Source organism: Amphiprion ocellaris, chromosome 17 (assembly GCF_022539595.1).
Source record: "Amphiprion ocellaris isolate individual 3 ecotype Okinawa chromosome 17, ASM2253959v1, whole genome shotgun sequence".
NCBI lineage: Eukaryota > Metazoa > Chordata > Actinopteri > Pomacentridae > Amphiprion > Amphiprion ocellaris.
Genome location: NC_072782.1, coordinates 28,283,855 through 28,304,243, shown reverse-complemented (window position 1 = coordinate 28,304,243; position 20,389 = coordinate 28,283,855). Strand labels below are relative to the sequence as shown.

The following is a 20,389-nucleotide window of genomic DNA, read 5'->3' as shown; positions in this document are numbered from 1 at the left end:
AAAGTTTAAAACTTTAAGATTCAAGGTGCCACAGTATCACAAGTGCAGTAAAAACTCAGTGACATGAAGAAACTGTGAAACAAATAAAAAAAAACTGCTGCTGTTGTGACCCTCATCAAGGCCTCAACTGTTTGCTCTGATGCAGAAGTGACAGCTTCCCTCTGGTGCGTGAAGGCAGCCGATCATCCAAAAGTAATGGATCTGACAAAAGATGAGAGATTTGATTGGAGTAATAAAAGTGAGAGGATTGAGACAGATGGGAGCTGGCAGACTGATGCCTGTCCACAACTCAGCTCCGATACTTGGACGGAGCGGTTTGACTGACAGCCTAGCAGCAGAAGTAGCGGGACAAAATATGCTTCGTCCCAACTGTGGAGTAAAATCTGAAAAAAACTTGATGCTCATCAGTCATGCTGCATCCGATTCATTGGTTAGATTGCATACATGTCAGGACGGATCCAAAAAGCACTTCATCTCACTGAGAGCTCAGAGCACAAACTGACAGAGATGCTGAATGATCGACAGACATCCCTGCTTGTACTCAGATGAACTGATCTGGTTGTTTGCAGGTTGAAAGATGTTTAGAGGTCTGGCTGAGTATGTATGAAAAGTGAGTTTTTAGACATTCTGATTGCATATGATTACTGCTTCAACAGCCTGTTCACTGTCAAGGTCTGAATAAAGCATAAATTTGAATTTGGAGAACTTTTCAGACACATTGCAGGTGACTGGAACAGCGCTTTCATTCATGGACCAAGTTTATTTTTTTTTTACCACAAATTGTTGGTTTAGGAGTGTTTTGATTGTGGTTACTTATCTTACATATTTTAACAGTGTTTTGGCTAAAAGCAAAACATGCTAATGAATCCGGTTTTTAGGTTTATTTTACAGTATGAAAAGCTCAGAATGTCCAAACTACAAAAGAATGTGAAGAGAAAGAAAATAAGAACATGTTTTTTTTTAAAGAAGAAGTTTTTAACCACAAATGGTTGGAGTAGTGTTACGGTGCGGAGGGAGTGGCGAACCCAAAATGAGAAGCACACAGAGCAGGCGGCAAGCAGGGTGAAAAAAAGAAGGAAAAATGCTTTAAAAAAGTTTTTAATCACAAATAGTTGGAGTTGAAATATTTTGGTTATGTTTAAATCACACACATATTGTACATCATTTTTAATACATTTTTGGCAACAATAAAAGCATGTGAGGAGAAAAAAAACTTAGAAAAAAAATTCAATTTTTAAAGTAGTGTTTACCGTAATTTCCGGACTATAAGCCGCTACTTTTTTCTCACGCTTTGAACCCTGTGGCCAACGATGCGGCTAATGTATAGATTTTTACGTGCGAGCTTCATGCCATCAATACATTTAGCCTCGTCACATCAGACCAATAAAATTACCGAACAGGTCACAGTGGACCAATGAAACTGTTCGAAATAAATCAAACACACACACTAAATTCTTCAAATCAGTCATTTTGCGCTTCATGCACACACTCTCATCATGGAAAACACACAAAGAAATGCATATGATGCGGCTGTGGCAGGCCGAGTCTGCTCTCCTTTACCATCGGCAGGTTGCGGTGTGTGTGTGTGTGTGTGTGTGTGTGTGTGTGTGTGTGTGTGTGTGTGTGTGTGTGTGTGTGTGTGTGTGTGTGTGTGTGTGTGTGTGTGTGTGTGTGTGTGTGTGTGTGTGTGTGTGTGTGTGTGTGTGTGTGTGTGTGTGTGTGTGTGTGTGTGTGTGTGTGTGTGTGTGTGTCAGTCAGTCAGTCAGTCAGTCAGTCAGTCAGTCAGTCAGTCAGTCAGTCAGTCAGTCAGTCACACGTGAGGAGGAGCGTTGCAGAGATGAGTGTGGAAGCGGAGGCATAGTAAGATGCACCATAATGATATAGCCAGGTATACAGGACAAGAGTGGGAAGCCAGTGCACGCTGGATACACTGTAAGTGTGGACAGTTGCTGCTGGTTCATTAAAGTGCCTAATTCTTCCCCTGCAAAGTTTGTCCGGACTTATATCTGGCGGTTACCATTAACGAGCCCCGCTCAGCTAAGCGGGCTAGCGCTACCCGAGGCTGCCCAACTGCTAAGCTAAGCGGGCTAGCGCTACCCGAGGCTGCCCAACCGCTAAGCTAAGCGGGCGAGCGTTACCCGAGGCTGCCCAACCGCTAAGCTAAGCGGGCTAGCGCTACCCGAGGCTGCCCAACCGCTAAGCTAAGCGGGCTAGCGCTACCCGAGGCTGCCCAACCGCGGTTCGGCGGCCGGCAGAATCGGGTCGGAAACAGTTTTTAAGTTAAAGACAACCGATCTGCCTGTCGAAGAAGGAAATAGAGCGTAAGCTTGATATCAATGAATCAATGGTGAGAGGTTGGAGTCGGCCGCGTGAACTGACTCAATGCGTTTTACTGCGATGTTACAGGCACTGTTCGGAAAAAGCATACTTTAATTAAAAGTTTTTTAAAAAACTTTCTGTGTAAATATCTCATGTTACAACGTGGACACCTGCGGCTTATAGTCAGGTGCGGCTTGTATATGTACATTTTTTTTTCTTTTTAAATTTAGTGGGTGAGGCTTATATTTCGGTGCGCTCAATAGTCCGGAAATTACGGTATTTGTAAATTAGCATTACAATATTGTTTTTTTTAATTGTGAAAAGGTTGTGCAGAAAAGACTAACCTACAGCGTATGTTCCTTCCAAAAAATATGAATACGCAAAAGAGATGCTGTTTAATTTGAAAATCAGAGCATCTCTTGAATTTACAAGAAAACTAAAAGATGAAAACTAATGATTTTAGTTTTCAGTCAAACCTCTGCTTTATTACAAATAAATAATTAACTGCCATTTCTTTTTGAAAATCAAAAACATGAGAAAATTGTTTGGTTAATTTTTTATCCTTTCAGAAAATCTCTGTGTGCGAGGACACTGTCAACGGCAACAAAAACTTTACAGTTAAAGGCAATTAAGAAAAAGTGTGTAGATATACATAAATTGCAATAATGGTTTTGAAAACCAACAAAGTTAACTGAGTTGGAAAACAGACAGCAATCTCCTGTGCTCAAGTCTAATGGGTTTTTGATCCATCCGTCCACCCCGACCTCCTCTCTCTGCCCAAAAAGTCCTTCAGAGAAACAATTAGCAAACTAGGAAACTCTACAATATTGCAAATAAATATAGAATTTATTTACTTTTTCCAATTTCTTTTTGAATAATAAGAACAGCTTGTTTCGTTTACTATCCTTTCAGAAATTTTGTTTTAGTGTAAAGAAATTCTCAGATAAATTCTGCCACAACAGAAAAGACTTTACAAATACAGACATTTAACTAAAAGGTGCTCCACAACAACATTGCCAACAATCAGTGCAGCAAAATACAAGTAACATGCACTTCATATCACACAGATTTGTTTGACAGAGCAATACTGGAGTGTGCGAACCAAATTAACTCAGCTAGAAATGGACAACAAACAGTCATCTCCTGTTTTTAAGGCTGATGTTCTGTTCACCCTTCCATCCACCCCGATCTCCTCTATTTGTAGAATTTTTGCTCTATGATATTTTCACCTGACTTTTCATTTGCATAATTATTACATCCAAAAATAGCTTTCTCACTTCAAAGTAAGCATGTTTTTTGGGCATAATTAAGGACAATGTCATGCAACAAAAAGCTGCAAACAGGCTTATAGAAAGTTTGCATCTTGTGTTCAGAAAGTCTCTCAGAAAGCCAATACGATCACCTGAAAACTGAATGTAGATGTACATATAAGTCTTCCATACATTGTTCTGATGCGTGTCTGGGTGTGGATATATTTCAGGCCGTGTTTGACTGCGTTGTGAACTCTCTGAAGAACGTCCTCAACATCCTCATCGTCTACATCCTCTTCATGTTCATCTTCGCCGTCATTGCTGTGCAGCTGTTTAAGGGCAAATTCTTCTACTGCACTGACGAATCCAAAGGCCTGGAGAAAGATTGCCGGTACGTAACAAACAGACTCTTCCTCAAGATTAGATGTTCACAAGTAACTGAACATTTTATTGCGACAGAGATTTGGATTGTGCCCAAGTCAGCTTCTAAGAAAAACATACACTACCATTCAAAAGTTTGGGGTCACTTAGAAATGTCCTTATTTTTCAAAGAAATTCAGTTTTTTTTTTCATTGAAGATAATATTAAATGAAACAGAAACAGTCTAGACCTTGTTAATGTGGTAAATGAGTGCAGGGGGTCCTCGACTTACATTGAAGTTCCGTTCATACGGGCCGACACAAGTCGATTTTTGCTGTAAGTCGGAACTCTGGCGAAAATGTAAACAAAGCCGTTCCGTGCATCACGATATCGATCAGTTCTTCGGAAAAATCATGAATACCAATGACTTTCATACATGTATGAGTCATTTTACAAGAAGATTATAGAACATGATATGAATACAACAACAACCACAATCCAAGGTGGCCTACAACTGGCAAATATAAACATAGCGCCACGTGTATTAGTCTGCTCCGCTCGCCAACTAGTTCTATGCAATGGTGAAACTCCATACGCCATAAACCAAGGACCCACCTGTAACCGACGTAACAATGAAACAGCATAGGTCGAGGACATCGTAAACCGAGGACCCTCTGTATTCTTGTTGGAAACGGCTGATTTTTTTGGGAATATCTCCATAGGGGTACAGAGGAACATTTCCAGCAACCATCACTCCTGTGTTCTAATGCTACATTGTGTTAGCTAATGATGCTGAAAGGCTAATTGATGATTAGAAAACCCTTGTAGAATTATGTTAGCACATGAATAAAATTGTAAATTTAATGGAAAACATTAAAATTGTTTGGGTGACCCCAAACTTTTCAATGGTGATGTAAGACATTCCCTTTAACTTCCACCCGTGATGTTTACTACCAGTGTTGTGAGTTTATACCAACATTCTGAACACCTTTTTTACATTTTTTTTCTCTCTTCTCCCGATCGTCTTTGTTGTCTTCGCTCCATTTCAGGGGTCAGTTTCTGGACTACGACAGGGACGACGTTGCCGCTCAGCCCAGAGAGTGGAAGAAATACGAGTTTCACTACGATAACGTTCTCTGGGCCTTTTTAACGCTCTTCACTGTTTCCACCGGAGAGGGCTGGCCAGTGTAAGTCATTTGTTATTCACAGAATAAACTTAAGCCAGCTGGATATGATCATTTGCACCGTAACTATGAAATAAATAAGTTGGTTTAGAGACGACTATGTGCTGCTGGCAATCTGTATTCGAGTATTGGAAGCTTTCTTTTCTTTCTAATGCTAGAATTTCCTTTAATGATTTGTCCTGAAACACCCTCAGCACACCTGGAGGTAAATACTGCAGCAGCAGATCGAATCCTCCTGATTCCTCCCCGGCTTAATTACAGTGTGTTCACTAAAGATGCAATCACAGCTCACTGGAAAGAAGCTTTAGTCTGCTATTGAGCTAAATCACCACAATCACCGTCATCATATCTGTGATGAGCCGTGAGTGAATGAAAGAAACCAATGAGCTTCTTTCATTCATCGTATTTAGCAGAGCGAACTTGTCACAATCGCCTAAAATCACATACTTCGGAACAAATGGCGACGGTTTAATAACACCATGACCACAAGGGAAGGGTCTCAATTTATGATTTGGAATAACTATATGAACCAGTGATAAGCTGCTTTCTGAGTACCAAAGTGACCACTGTGCAACCTTTTTGTTATTAGAAATCGATCATTTCTGTTAAAGGAAACATTTTAAAGGCGACCTGATAGAGGAGTAGTTAAGGTTCCTCCCACATAGGTGCAAATAATGGAAGCCCTGGACCTTTCGTGCATGAGTCAGCTTGCTCTTTTTTTCCCTCATATCTGCGTTCTGTCTTCACTTTAACTAATAAAGGCAACAAAAATCTAACCTAAAAACACTACAGATGCTCAGATGCTGTAGTGTTAAAACCCATTTATCTAGGGGGGAAGGGAATCGCTGTTTATCCAAAGTTTAAATTGGTTCTTAAATGAAAATAGATATGTAACGCAAATCAAGAAAACGAAAGAAAAGCAGGAATTAAGGGCAGAAGATGCTATTTATAGGTTAAATAAATACAACAAAGGAGGACTTTCACTGGAAGTTTTAAACACGCTAAGCTAGACTGACGAAGCAAAATAAAAGCTTTTAAACCTATGCTGTCCAAATAAATAATACACAGGAAGTAGAACCCCTCTCTGGTGTCTAACATTTCCACAGTTAACCACATGTTGGCAGTAGCATCCTTAGACTACCTCCAAACTTTTTTTCCCAAAAACTTTGAATTGGCAAAAGCATCAATTAGATGTAGGGACTCACACATGCAAATTTGCATACAGAGTAAAACACGCAAAAGGGGAAAAAAAGAAGTGCAGTTGTCCAGAGAAGTAACAGAAGTAAAAAAGCAAACCTGAAAAAATAAAGTCTGGGGAGCTGAGTAGATGGTGGATTGGTTTAATTAAATTAAATAGCACATTCTGGCTGACATCAGGCATCCATGTTTGTTTTCTTAAGGCATTTTTTACTATAAGCACTAAGTTGGATCACTTTTATTTTTACAACATGAATGTTTAGACAAATACGCTGATTTAAAGCACAGTGCTACTGTTTATAGATTATCTTTGTCTTGCAGTTGCTCTGTAGTAAGTGTTGAGCCTCCAGCCATTTAAGCTAAGAGCACCTAAGAGCAAAGTTGCATTATATTACATACATAGGCGTGAGAGCTAGCATATTAGCCCACCAGCCTTGAGTGCTAATAGTCAAAAACTTCAGTAATACACATACCAACACATGGTTAAGGTGTCCAACACACCATTGAATTTAAATGAGCTTGAAAATAGAACAAACCGCAATATCCTGTGTTTACATCTGACGTTTTGTTGACCCATCCATGCACCCCGACCTCCTCTCAATGCAGAATTTGTGCTCTATAATAATTTCATCCAACTTGCTTCTTTACAATTTTAGTACAACCACAAAAGGGCTCTGCTATTTGAAAGCAAACACATGTATAAACAGTTTCATGAAGCAACAACTCACATACAAGCTGTTTAAAAGCTCGCAGAGCGTCTTCAGAAAGTCTGTCGATAACCACTATTGACGGGTTATAAGATCGATTCCAATAATATTTTATCAAGCTTGCTCGATTCCATAGGTTTTGTTTTAGTGAATTGAAGGTAAAGTGTGGTAACAGTGGAGGTTCTCATGAAATAGATGTAATTTAAAGGGAGAGATTTAAAGTTTAAATAGGCAGTTTAGCCAGACTCTGAGTTGGGTAGAAGTACAATTTGAGGTCAATTCCAGGAAAACAGTCTGATCAAGCTGGATACAGGTTGAAAGACACAAAGTTATTGAATCTACAGCTATGGTCTGAGCTCTTTACTGTCCCCTGAGTGTTCCTACATGGTGGAAAATCTCTAATCAGTGTAACTTTTCCTTCTTTTCAGGGTCCTGAAACACTCTGTAGATGCCACGTACGAAGATCAGGGTCCCAGCCCGGGCTTCCGAATGGAGACATCCATCTTTTACGTCGTCTACTTTGTGGTGTTTCCCTTCTTCTTTGTCAACATATTTGTGGCTTTGATCATCATCACCTTCCAGGAGCAGGGAGACAAGGCCATGTCGGAGTGTAGCCTGGAGAAGAACGAGGTGGGAAAGTGGAAAATCATGCAGTTTCTTGCTTTTTCTGATGGAAAACAAATAACTCTATCTGAAATTGTTTATCTTCTTGCATCATAAGAAATCGCCGCTCCTCTGCTATCATTATGAGGCAAATTAAATCTAACATTCCCTTATACAGAATAAACCTCTACAAAAGAACCAAAGCATGTTTTATGTCCTCGCTCTTTTCATCTCCTCTTCACAGGGACTTTATAAAAACCCTGTCGTGTTTTTTTTGTGTGTTTGTGAAGTATTGGCTTGTGATCACAGAGACTCAATTTGTAGCCTCATCTTTTGATATTACAAAACACTTAGAAAAATCTCTTGTGGCACGCCAGCTGTCTTTTATTTTTAATTTGGATTCCAGCACTTTTTTCTGTGATGAAAGATGTGAAGGTCCAGTATCACAGCGCTCACAGTCTGTTTCTCTTCTTTGTCTCCTCCACAAACAGAGGGCTTGTATCGACTTTGCCATCAACGCCAGGCCGCTGACGAGGTACATGCCAGAGAACAAGCAGTCCTTCCAGTACAAGATGTGGAAATTCGTGGTGTCGCCTCCTTTCGAGTACGCCATCATGACTTTAATCGCCCTCAACACGGTTGTGCTGATGATGAAGGTCAGTTATTCCTCCTGCTAATGAGGCTCAGCGCCAGTTCCTCTCAGATACCTCACAGCCAGAGGAAAAAAAAAAACTCCTGTGTTGGCTCAGTGACACTTATGAAGCTCCCAATATGAAACAACACACTGGTGAAATATTTAAAACGACTACAGAAGATGTTTCTGTGAATGTGCTGTTAAATTATTTAGTTTTTAAGACAAAGATGCTACAACACTGGACTGGCCTTGAGACACAAGCAGAGATTTTATAAAGAAGAAATTCAGCGCAATTCTGTAACACCAAAGATGGCGATTGTATACCATCTGCTTTGTTCAGTTGAACCAAAAAATATGCAACCAGTCATGTTGTTACACTGTTATAAGCTTGGTGCACTAACAGTGTGGAAAAAATGCTTTTTCAACATTATGTTGGGGCAAAGTTGCCAAACTTTTTATGTGTTTTTATTGAATATACAGTAACTGAATATACAGTAACTGGTGATTCTATACTTGCAGTTTTTGTGTCCCGGTAGTCTAGAATGTGGACATAAGGCGTCCAGATAGCTCAACTGGTTGAGCAGGTGACCCATAAACAGGGGATAGATTCCCCAACGCAGCGGCCTGGGTTTGATTCCAGCTCATGCCCCCCCCATTCTTCTCACCTGGTTTCCTGTCTGCCTCTCAACTTAACCTGTCAAATAAAGCCAAAAAAATAGGCCTAAAATGCGAATATAAGCCACCAATCGTTTTAGTCAGTGTTGTCCCTCCTCCAGTTACCTGTGTGTAAATGTTTTCTTCACTACAGGAAACAACAACCTCTGACCAGAAACCTACCAAACTAAAAATTTCAAGTTTTGCAGAAGAGTTGAATTGTATTATTCATTTAATCACAGTGTTCGCCTGCCTGCATGCAAATCTTCCACCACCCGTCACTATTTTGAGTGAACACTGAAGCCAGATCCTTCGCTTAGCTCCACCTTTGACAACTTTGATTGGTTAAAGAAAAACAAACAACTAGGGCTGGACCCGAATATCCAATAATCGGATCTGGATTTAAGCCTCGACTTTAGAACGACTAAGAGGGACCCATCCGAGGATCTGAGGCTGCGCAAGGGGACATACGGGGTTGACATGTCTAAAATATAGCCAGGGGTACAGCCCTGGCAAGCTTTAAAAGTGATCAGTAAAATCTTAAAATCAATTCTAAAACATACAGGGAGCCAGTGGAGGGAAGTTAGAACAGGGGAGATGTGATGTCATCTGTTAAAATCAGCAAGAAGCCTAGCTGCTACGTTCTGGACCAGTTGGAGGCGGGAGAGGGATTTCTTTTTACTCACGTGACTGGCTTGCTGATGAAAGAGTAATTGCAGCTTGCCGAATTCAAAGCAATTCCTGAAGGCTGCTCTTCATTTTTCTCATAAATGGCCAAAGTTTTGATTGTTTTTTCTTGTTCTTTTTGTTTTGCTAGTTGGCAAACAACTGGGCGTTCCAAATCACATATCTTTTCTTTTCACTTTAAGCGTGCACTGCAGTTTCCCTCACAAAGTATGTACTGTTTCATGCAGTGTATAGCAGCATGTAATTTGAGTGGACTACTTTAGACAGCGTGACATATGCGTTGTAACTGTGCTTATGTCGTTTAGCAGACTTCATGCTGGCTTGAAATCTGAACTGATGTCATTGGACGTCCATGTATTTTTTACATTCTACATTTAACGCACTGCTTCTTGGGACATACTAAATATTTTCCTGGCTTTATAGTATGGTAGTATGAATATTACAACACATCTCTGGTTTTCTTTCCGTCTTCTTCTTCTACTCTCTTTATTACAGCCATGTAGCCTCTATCGCCACCTTCTGGTGACACCGTGCAGCCTCGTTCATTTGCTCCAAAGCAGTCGATGGAAACGAGCCTAATTTTCATTTTCTTTTTGCAACATTTCAAAAAAATCACTTCAAATTCACTTGACAGTTATATGGAAACAGAGCTATATTTGCCATGTGTCTTGGCATGTTCCTTCACTCATCATTTTCTCAGAGGAGGAAATCTCTGGAGCATTGAAGCAGCCGGTTTTGCAGATCCATGCCAGAGAGGAGCCCTTGAAACGAAAAGCATTTACATGATACAACAATTTCTTAAGCCTTAGTTAAAGAAACTGAGGGCTAAAATTGACACATAAAGGCCCCAGATAATTTCAGTGTCATTATCAGCTGCCTTTATTGCAAAGATACTTGAGAGGATTAAAATTTAAACATCAGCTGGCACTGACAGATGCATTTTCACCTCGTAAACATCTCATAGTGGATGTTAGTTTATCAGATCTGCAGCGCTTCCTTTGCACATTTACACTTTCCAGCAGCTGTCTGACCTGTCTAACACAGGTGAAGTTACAGTAAATAAAGTCATTTATACACACTTTTTTAACCAGATATGTGTTTTTTGTGTATTGTCCACCTTTTTCCTTCAGTTCTACGGAGCTCCAGACCTGTATGAGGCCATGCTGAAATACTTAAACATCGTCTTCACCAGCCTCTTCACTCTGGAGTGCATCCTGAAGATTATTGCCTTCAACCCGCTGGTGAGCAGACCAGATGCTGCACTTTGCAAACACTCATCTGCTGCCATAATGTGTTTCTGTTTATGTGACTGTTTAACTGGTTTCCAAGATGCGGCCTGAAATTGCATCATTTGGAGACTCTTAGTGAATCTCGTATGGATTTATTTCTTGATGCTTTGTGATTTCACTTGCTCAAGAAGCTATAACTTGGGCAGAAATATTTAATATTTTAAAGAGTCAGGGGAAGTGTGTGAGCTAATAACAAAAACAGGATGAACAGAAGAGCGCACAGAAAAGAATAAATCTCCTCCCAACATGGCGCCCGCTGGCCTGCAGCGAGGCGTTTCATCTCTGGCTCTGTTCCATTTACGAGGCCCATTTATTAAATAGCTTTTCTCACACACCACTTACCTCCACCTGTTTAGCTGTTAAGCCCAGACGACTGAGCGCACATCTGCCTTTATAAACGCTCTGCTGCTGCTGCTGCTCCTCCTCAGTATACAGCTGCAGGGTCTGGGAGCAGCCTCCAGCCTGCAGGAGCTGCATGATTGGCCAGTCTGGAGGCATCCAGCAGCAGCAGCTCATTTATACACCAGATTGTGTCAGTATTTGTTGCATATGTGCACATTTGTGGAGACATCTGAGGTGTTTGTTATATATACTGCTGTTCAAAGGTTTTGGGGTCAATTTCATGTTTTCCATGAAAATTCACACTTTTATTCATGTGGTAACATAACTGCACAAGAGTTTTCTAATCATCAATTAGCATTTCAACACCATTAGCTAACACAATGTAGCATTAGAACACAGGAGTGATGGTTGCTGGAAATGTTCCTCTGTACCCCTATGGAGATATTCCATTAAAAATCAGCTGTTTCCAGCTACAATAGTCATTTACCACATGAACAATGCCTGGACTGTATTTCTGATTAATGTTATCCTCATTGAAAAAAACTGCTTTTCTTTGAAAAATAAGGACATTTCTAAGTGACCACAAACTTTTGAACCATAGTGTAGCTACTGTCAAGCATGGAGGTGGCATTATCATACTGTGGGGGATCCTTTGCTTTTTCACTTGGAGCATCATCATCCATCACTGACCCTCCAGTTTTTTTGATTTCTTTGATTAACATAATGTTATCTTCATTGACAAAAATTGAAAAAAAAGATACTTCTAAGTGACCCCAAACTTTTCAGCAGTAGTGTATTTTCTATTCAAGTACACTTTTTGTTTGCCAACACCATTAGTTTTTACTTTTTTAATCTGTAAAAGTGACCAAACAAACAAAGTAACTGCACAGTAGAATTTTCACTAACATTTTAAGTTAAAGTTTGGGATTTTCCTAACTTAAATGTTGGGTTAAGCTCTGTTTCATATATTTAATTGTGTCTGTTAAAGGTATAAATGCTGTTACGTCACATTTTCCTGCCGCACATACACACCTTGTATGGCAGTTTCATTGTATTTGGTGGGTGTGAACATTTGAATGTGAGGCATTTCCAATAAAAGCTGTACATGAATGCAGCCATTTGTCATTTTAGAGTTGATGCGAAAGTGTAGGAAGATATTAACCCTCTAAACCTCTTGATTTTTTTTGTGGATTTTTAAATGAAATATTACATTGATTTTAATTCAATATTGCAATTTTAAGCTTATTTTTGGTTATTTTCCTTGGTGGAATGGCATGTCATATATGTGTGGTTTAAGAACTGTTGGAAATTTGAAAATTTGGTGATTTTTTTTTTTTTTTTTTAAATTTTAATTGATTAGTGGTGTAATTTAGGCATTTTGGACCTTTCCAAATGTATTTTTGGGGGGGTTCAGAGGGTTAAACAAGCAATAGGTAAATTTTCGTTACATAAAGTTTAAACGGCACAAAAAAAAAAACACAACAAAAACAGCCATAATTGTATTTTACGCTTGGTAAACTTTGTATTTTCTGTGTCTTCTCTGTCTTTTAGAACTACCTGAAGGAGCCCTGGAATGTGTTTGACTTTGTGACTGTGATCGGAAGCATCACAGACATTTTGGTCACGGAGATAAATGTAAGAGCTGCAGCCGCCACAGGTTTCCTCCCACCTAGAGTGTCGTTACAGCGAGCGGCCCCCCACGGGTCACTTCCTACATGAGTATCAAGCTTCCTGCATGTTAGCAGCTGCAGGTTCGCTGTGGCAGAGCGGCATGCTGTGCAGGTTTAGTCCAATTAGTGGAGCTGTGACAAGCAGAAGCTGGAGAGCAGTTTGTGTGAAATATTTTGCTTATGCAGCGAACATAATATACTTTAAGTGTTGATTATTGTCCATTTTTGATGTTTTTGTGTATGAAAAGCTAGAAAATGAGGAAAAACACCCGTCGCGTCCAAGGCTTGTTGTCTGCAAATTATTTATTTCGCTCCACAGTTTGAAAGCCAAAAAATATTAGTAAATCCTGCCAAGTGATTGTCTGATTATCAGAAGTGTGTGAGCTAATTTACATGTGATTGTTTTTATTTGAGATGGGTGTTTTACTGTTTTACAGCTTCAAAATCCTGGATGTAGAAATCATGCTTTGCTATGCCCTCATAGTCTCAGTCCTCGATTCAGAAGCTCAACAGAGCAAAAAAAAAAAAAAAAAAAAAAAAAAAAAAAACACATGAAAGTCAATGCGTAAAACCACAGCAGCCACAGTTCAGGAGGAGTGTTGCTGCTGTCACAGACCCAAACATGCAGTTTCCTCTTTAGAATATCAGAAAATTACAATAAATTTGAGGAAAAATGCATTTAATTATGGCATTTGTTGAGGACTGGGGCAGATTATTGTAGCTTTCTGTGTTGCAAAGTCTTTGTGTGACTTTTTTCTCTTCATGTGATCATTAGTCTTCTTTTCTCTCGCTTTCCTTTTTTTCTATTTTTCTTTTGTTGCTGTTTCCATCTTCTGCTGTGTCTTTCCTGGTGCCTGTGCCCTCACTCTGCCCCTTCTGTCACATGTGACACCTCTAGACGGTAAGTGGCTTTTCTTGTCCGCCGCTGGTTTTGTCGATTGCCCCGTCAGTGTGTTGTTTTCTCCCACAGGCTCGGCTTAAAGCACCTACCTAAAGAATCCTCTATGTGATATAACAGAAGAAGGCCTATTAAACTGTGTGAAAGGTGTTTATTTAACACTAACAAGACCACCCAGAGCTATTACAGCTGCGTATGAATCTTTACGCTGCACGAAATACTCACCCCGACATGCCATTTAATCAGGAGAAGCCGATAGAGTTGCTGTCGATTGCATCAAATTCTTGAGCTATAAACAGAACAACGGCTCAGATTCTGCAAAATCCTAGAAAATAGTTGGTTCATATTTCTCCTAGATCACAATATTTCACCCCTTCTGAAATCTTTTGCACTTGGTGAAACTATTTTCAGGCTTCATGCTTGTGAAAGCTGACATTTTTTGCAGGGCAAGTAAGTCATTATTTAAATTCCATGACATTCCTAAAGGAAAAAGAGAGTTCCATATATGTGATCCAGGTGCTGTCATCAGTGCTGCTTGGATTTAGGGAACTGATTAGAGTTAGATGGAAGATTTCTGCATGAAAAAGCTTGTTTCAACCAGCATTATTGTGTTTTTGTGACATTTTGGATGGACGAGAAGCTGCACACACCCTGGACAGTCAATTACATTTACACCTACAGCCAATTTAGAATCACAGAATAACCTAAAATGCGTCTTTGATCTGTGTGAGAAACTCCACATAGAAAGGCCTGATGTTCAAACTCAGGACACTCTGCTGCAAAGTGACAGTGTTAACCACTGCTCCACCATGATGTCCTGACTTGTATTTATTCAACTGTTTAACCCACTTTGAATTGCTATAAAGGTAACAATATGATAATGGTTTTAAAGAAGCCTAAGTAACTTTTGCTATAGACCTGAGATTGTGCACACAAGAGCGTGTTTTCTAACATTGACCAGTTCTGGTACAATCACTGACAGTTATGTGCAACCCAACGGCTGGTTTCTACCTAAAATGATTCATTTTTAAATCATTGTTTAACTATAAATTACACTGCATCAAAATCGAACTTAAAATTCCATTTTAAATTCTCTTCCAACCTCAGTTTAATCCAAACCTGGATTAAAGTTACTTATGGTGCACTAAAGAAAATGGAGGTTTAACCTTTAACAGACTGCCTTTTTGATCAAAATAATCAAAGTTCTTGACGAAAGTTCAAGGACAGGCTTAAGTCTGTTGGGTTTTTTGATGCAGCTGAACAGTAAGATTGGACCAAAAGTCAAAAAACCCAACCCAACTGCTGGTGGTCCTGACATTTTATGCCACTGAATGTTTTCAAACAACACAACTGACTGGAAGTTAACATTTTATCACTCACGTTTAAACTTGTCAAGTTCCAGTAGCATGCACATTTATTCATACACTACCGTTCAAAAGTCTGGGGTCACTCATAAATGTCCTTATTTTTGAAAGAAAAGCATTTTTTTCAAAGAAGACACCATTAAATTAATCAGAAATACAGTCTAGACATAGTTAATGTGGTAAATGACTATTCTAGCTGGAAACAGCTGATTTTTAATGGAATATCTCCATAGGGGTACAGAGGAACATTTCCAGCAACCATCACTCCTGTGTTCTAATGCTACATTGTGTTAACTAATGGTGTTGAAAGGCTCATTGATGATTAGAAAACTCTTGTGCAGTTATGTTAGCACATGAATAAAAGTGTGAGTTTTCATGGAAAACATGAAATTGTCTGGGCGACCCCAAACTTTTGAATGCTAGTGTAAGTAAGTCTGCATGCTGTGTGGACCTGGCAAGTACACAAATGAGTTTAGAAACTATGAACTTCCTGCCTCATACTGGAGACAACCTGATGCCCGACAAACTCTGCTGTCAGTTGGAGCTTTGGTGGTTTTTGACTGTTGTTCCAATTTTACTGTTCACCATCATCATAAAAGTTCCAGTAGGTCTGTTCTGTAAGAATCTTCAAGGAATTTGACTGTTTTGATCGATCCATCTCAAAAAGGCAAAACCTTCTCAAGTTCTAATTTGAACTTGTACTATTTTAAATTATTGCTGACACCCAACTCAAGTCTAATAACTTGAGGAAATGTGTGTTTTATTCCATCAGAATTCTTCTTTATATTTTAATGAAGAAAATTCTGTTGCTTTTTAAATCCTCAATTCTCCGCCAACACCTCACAGAGTTTTTGTTTTTCTTCTCAGGATAAAATGATCAACCTGAGTTTCCTGCGGCTGTTCAGAGCGGCTCGACTCATCAAACTGCTGCGACAAGGATACACCATCCGCATCCTGCTGTGGACCTTCGTTCAGTCCTTCAAGGTGAGAACAACAGCGGAATCTAAACACACAAGCTCACAGCGTGAACCTCTGGAAAGGTAAATGAAGTAAGTCGGTTCACGGAAAGAGACATTTTCCTCGATTGATTTGCAGACGTATAAATGCATATCATGCTGAAAAAGGGTTCAAAAACAGGTCCAGACACGCTGCAGAATTCCTCTGTTCGTTTTAAAATCGAACTAAATAGCTCTCAGCAGACAGCAGTTCTGATTTTCACACACCGCCGCTTCGCTCTCCAAATCCCTCAGGACAAGTTGAGTTAAATGTGGAGCGCCACGGCTGTAGCTGAGGGAATTTATAGCAGGTTTAATGTCAGTGGTGAAAGCTTTTAAGCCCAATGAAAATGGACAGTAGCTATAGATTGTTAAAAGGTGGCGATTTAATTATAACAAACGTTCTCCTCCTCTTCCTCCTCCCGGCAGCGGCGGCAGCAGATATAAATAGCTGGTTAGAAGGATCAACCCTGCAGGTCGGGTCGACTCTTAAATAAGGCTGTAAAATCTTACTAGGGTGCTCGTCCTCTGTGGAGAATCAGATTTGTGAGTCTGTGTTCGTGCACAGACGAGAAAAAGAGATCAAAAGCTGCTTCTGAAATGTTTGTGTATCACAGAGAGAAAAGTGTTTGGATCTTTAAGCTGTATTTATGTGTTTATTTTCAGGCGTTGCCGTATGTCTGCCTGCTCATCGCCATGCTGTTCTTCATCTACGCCATCATCGGAATGCAGGTGAGTTGTGACCTGAATGTCAGGACTCGGTGATATAAACCTCCAACCAAGCTGTCGTTCAGACAACTGTGAGGTTGTGACAGACATTGCAGCTTAATTTGCATTTATGCACTCTATTAATTAACAACCAGTTCTCTTAATTTTGCTACATGTGTTTGTCAGGGACAGCTGTCACCCTAAATATGGCAACAGTGCATGTGGTTTGATGATTTTTAATTATTTCTTTTATCTTTGCACAGTCAGAATTGTTCATTGCAGCCTTACAGTGCCTTTAATGTCCTTTAAAGCACAGTACTCAAGATTTTATTCATTAATTACGTGAAAATTGAAGCAGCTCAAAAAACCTTGCATAGTCCCTCTAAAAGCTATAGTATTGATGAGCCACCATAGCTAGTACTCTACTAGGGTTCAAATTTCCAGAAAATTAACCATTAGTCAAACAGGAAGTAAATCTGGGGCTGTTAATCCAGCCCTGGTTACAGTCTGCTAGTAAACTTAGCTAACTACATAGACACTTTTTCTGTCTAAAAGGTTCCATACTCCAAAGCCAACAAGAGCAGCAAAATAACAGTGCCCACTTTGACACTGAGCTAAAAATGAAACAAATGCACATAAATTACGCAAATAATCTAAAATAATAATAATAATAATAATGAAGTGTTTAGAAGTGCAGTAAAGGCCAACAGTTTCAACGGGAGGGCCTCACATGCACTAACATGCACACACAACTGGACTGTCATGGAAATGTTACTCCGATTCCCAAATAATGTGGGGTAAAAATTATACTTAAATTAGAAAACAAACACACTGCTGGGTTGCTTTAATACTGTATACAATATGGAGAATAAAAGTGACATGACAGTAAAAACTAACTCTTTTCCTATTGGCTTGTTGTAACTAGGCTCTAAGTTTATGGTTTTTCATTTCATAAATTATAAATTCCTTGGGCAGAACAGCTTCCTAGAGATGAGACTAAAGCACTTTCTTGGAAAGACTGTGGCCTCGATTACATTACATAAGATGACCAAGAAACCACTTTAAACCTGACAAGACCTGAGATCTCTGTTTTTGGCTCTTGTTGCACAACAGACACATCTTACATCACTGTTAGCAAGCTGTAACTCTGAACACACAAGAATTATAAGCTAGTGATCATTAACATAAGATTAACCCATGATTGACAGATAAATAAATGATAACCTAAGAGCTTAAAGTTGATTTGGATCTGGTTTAAAGTGGTTCAGATCCCAAAAAATGCACTAGAATCTCCATGTTTTTGCATTCTAACAGAAAAAAAAATTGTTTTACAAATTAAAAAGTATGCTTTAATGAGTCTTTAGCCTTTGTACAACAATCTGTTACAGATTTGATGCACCAAAACTCATTGTTTTTTGGACCTGGACCATTCTAGACCTGGTCTAAAGTGGTCTAGATCCCCCCTTCCTTGGATTGTGTAATAGACATGGTGGTGTGTGCGTTTGTCATGCATTATTCTTCATTTTACTGAATCTCAAATGCAGTACTTTCATATTGTCTGTGCTGTAAAAGCAACCAGCTGCTGCTCCTGTACAGGGTCAAGGTGCTACATGCATATTTGACTGCTGTCAGACGTCTCTGGGGTCCAGCAGTCGGTGTTTATAGGCAGCAGGTTGGACACGCCAGGAGGCAGATAAATATTTTAAAAAAGGCCTCTGGGCTGTTAGAATGGACTCACTGCAGGACAGTCATGAGCTGTGGCAGTTATCTGCCGTCTGTGTGCTGCACTGTTCAGTTTCATTCAGATAAATAAAGATTTGCTGGAAGAAAACCATGTTGACAAAAGCAGCAAAACCACAAACGAGATAAATGCTGAATACACCAAAAGTGGCAATGCATAAAACAGTTAATTACAGATGACACACAACAGATTCAGAAAAACAGCAAAGAAGGAAAATTGTCTTTTGCTTTATTGGTTTAAAAATTACTCCTCTGCAAGATCGTATGTATAAGACTGTAAAATACACATTTCAAATTCAATTCAGAACAATAAATCACTGTTTGCATTCCATACTGTACTTCACCATACCTAATTACTAGATAGATATGCTGAAAATGAGAGTAGATATGATTATTTGTACAATCATTACAAATAAAATGACAGATTTCATGTATTTTTTTGTGCAAATGCATGTTTTTTATCAGACTCAGGCAAATCTTCCTGTCAAATTATAGTATATTTCTGCTCACTCAATACAACTTCTCAACCGAAAATGTGATATGATTTGCATTTGAGCTGAATTTTATGATTTTTCTGTTTTGTATGTGCTGTTTGGGTTGTTTTGCATGAAGCCTCATGTCTTGGTTTGAATTTTCGGTACAAATTTGGTAGAAATCCCTAACAACAAGGTTTGCAATCCCTAAAATGATGACTAAAAAAATGCAACAATCAAGTTGAAAGAAACTCTTCAATATTATTTAGCAACAGCGAAAAACTAATTTGCAAACAAATTTGCACCATCTGCAGTGTGTAAGTGTGATCTAATCTGATGTGTCTGACAGTAACCAAACACTGTGATCATAATGTTGTTTCCTGATTGATTCTGAGTAACATGCAACAAATGAGTCCTGCTGCTTCAGAGCAACAAGAAAACTACAGAGATACAAAAAAATCTTGTGAAATAGCTGTAGTTGTTAGAACTTTTTTCAAAAGAGGACAGAAAATATGACATCCATGTTGGATTCCATCACTCAAAGTAAGAAGCTGATTGAGAATAATGGTGTTCAGGACTTTAAAGAGAAGCTGTGATGTGTTCGGATCTCAGTCTGAGCACTATTTTTACCCTTTTTGACTGCATCGGTTCATTATAACCGCAGTGTTTGGCTTTAAATGAGTGTTTTTGTCTTGTGTAACACCACCCGGTCTCCTGCTGCTTCAGGTGTTTGGTAACATCGAGCTGAACGAGGAAACCGCCATCAACCACCACAACAACTTCCAGACTTTCTTCCAAGCCTTGACCCTCCTCTTCAGGTAATCCCGCTTCACAAACTCAAATAACCCAGTGACCGCAGCATTTCTAGTTTTCACATGTATTACCTGAATGTCTTTCAGGAGCGCGACAGGAGAGGCGTGGCATGAGATCATGCTGGCCTGTCTCAGTAACCGACCGTGTGATAAACTCTCAGGAACTGCAGGGAAAGAATGTGGCAGCGACTTTGCATACTTCTACTTTGTCTCCTTCATCTTCCTCTGCTCGTTTCTGGTCAGAAGTTGGCGATTTTGCATGTTTTAGTCCATCAGCTGATGGCTTAAACTTTATTTCATGTCTCATAAAAGGTAGTTTGTATATATTTCACAGTATTTTACTTAACCTTTAAATTATCAATTAACAATTAAGAATTTAAATTAACAATTAAATGAACATACTTCTTGCACAAGTTAAATTTCCAAGCAAAATGGACTTTTTACGTATCGTGTTGTTTGTGTTATGTGGCTGTCTTTTTTTCTGTCTGACACAGATTGGCTTA

General features: G+C 39.3%; 1 protein-coding gene across 8 annotated transcripts in view; it reads left to right on the top strand.

Annotated features, from left to right (window-relative positions):
* Positions 1–20,389, top strand: part of cacna1bb (calcium channel, voltage-dependent, N type, alpha 1B subunit, b) — a 261,236-nt gene that overhangs the window by 201,004 nt on the left and 39,843 nt on the right. For all 8 annotated transcript variants that reach the window (XM_055019128.1, XM_055019127.1, XM_055019126.1 and 5 more), the window contains 10 exons: positions 3,800–3,960; positions 4,979–5,116; positions 7,446–7,647; positions 8,112–8,276; positions 10,726–10,836; positions 12,778–12,861; positions 16,026–16,142; positions 16,820–16,885; positions 19,801–19,892; positions 19,974–20,124. In XM_055019128.1, coding sequence (XP_054875103.1) covers positions 3,800–3,960; positions 4,979–5,116; positions 7,446–7,647; positions 8,112–8,276; positions 10,726–10,836; positions 12,778–12,861; positions 16,026–16,142; positions 16,820–16,885; positions 19,801–19,892; positions 19,974–20,124 — 1,287 coding nt within the window. The remainder of the gene's footprint in view (positions 1–3,799; positions 3,961–4,978; positions 5,117–7,445; positions 7,648–8,111; positions 8,277–10,725; positions 10,837–12,777; positions 12,862–16,025; positions 16,143–16,819; positions 16,886–19,800; positions 19,893–19,973; positions 20,125–20,389) is intronic.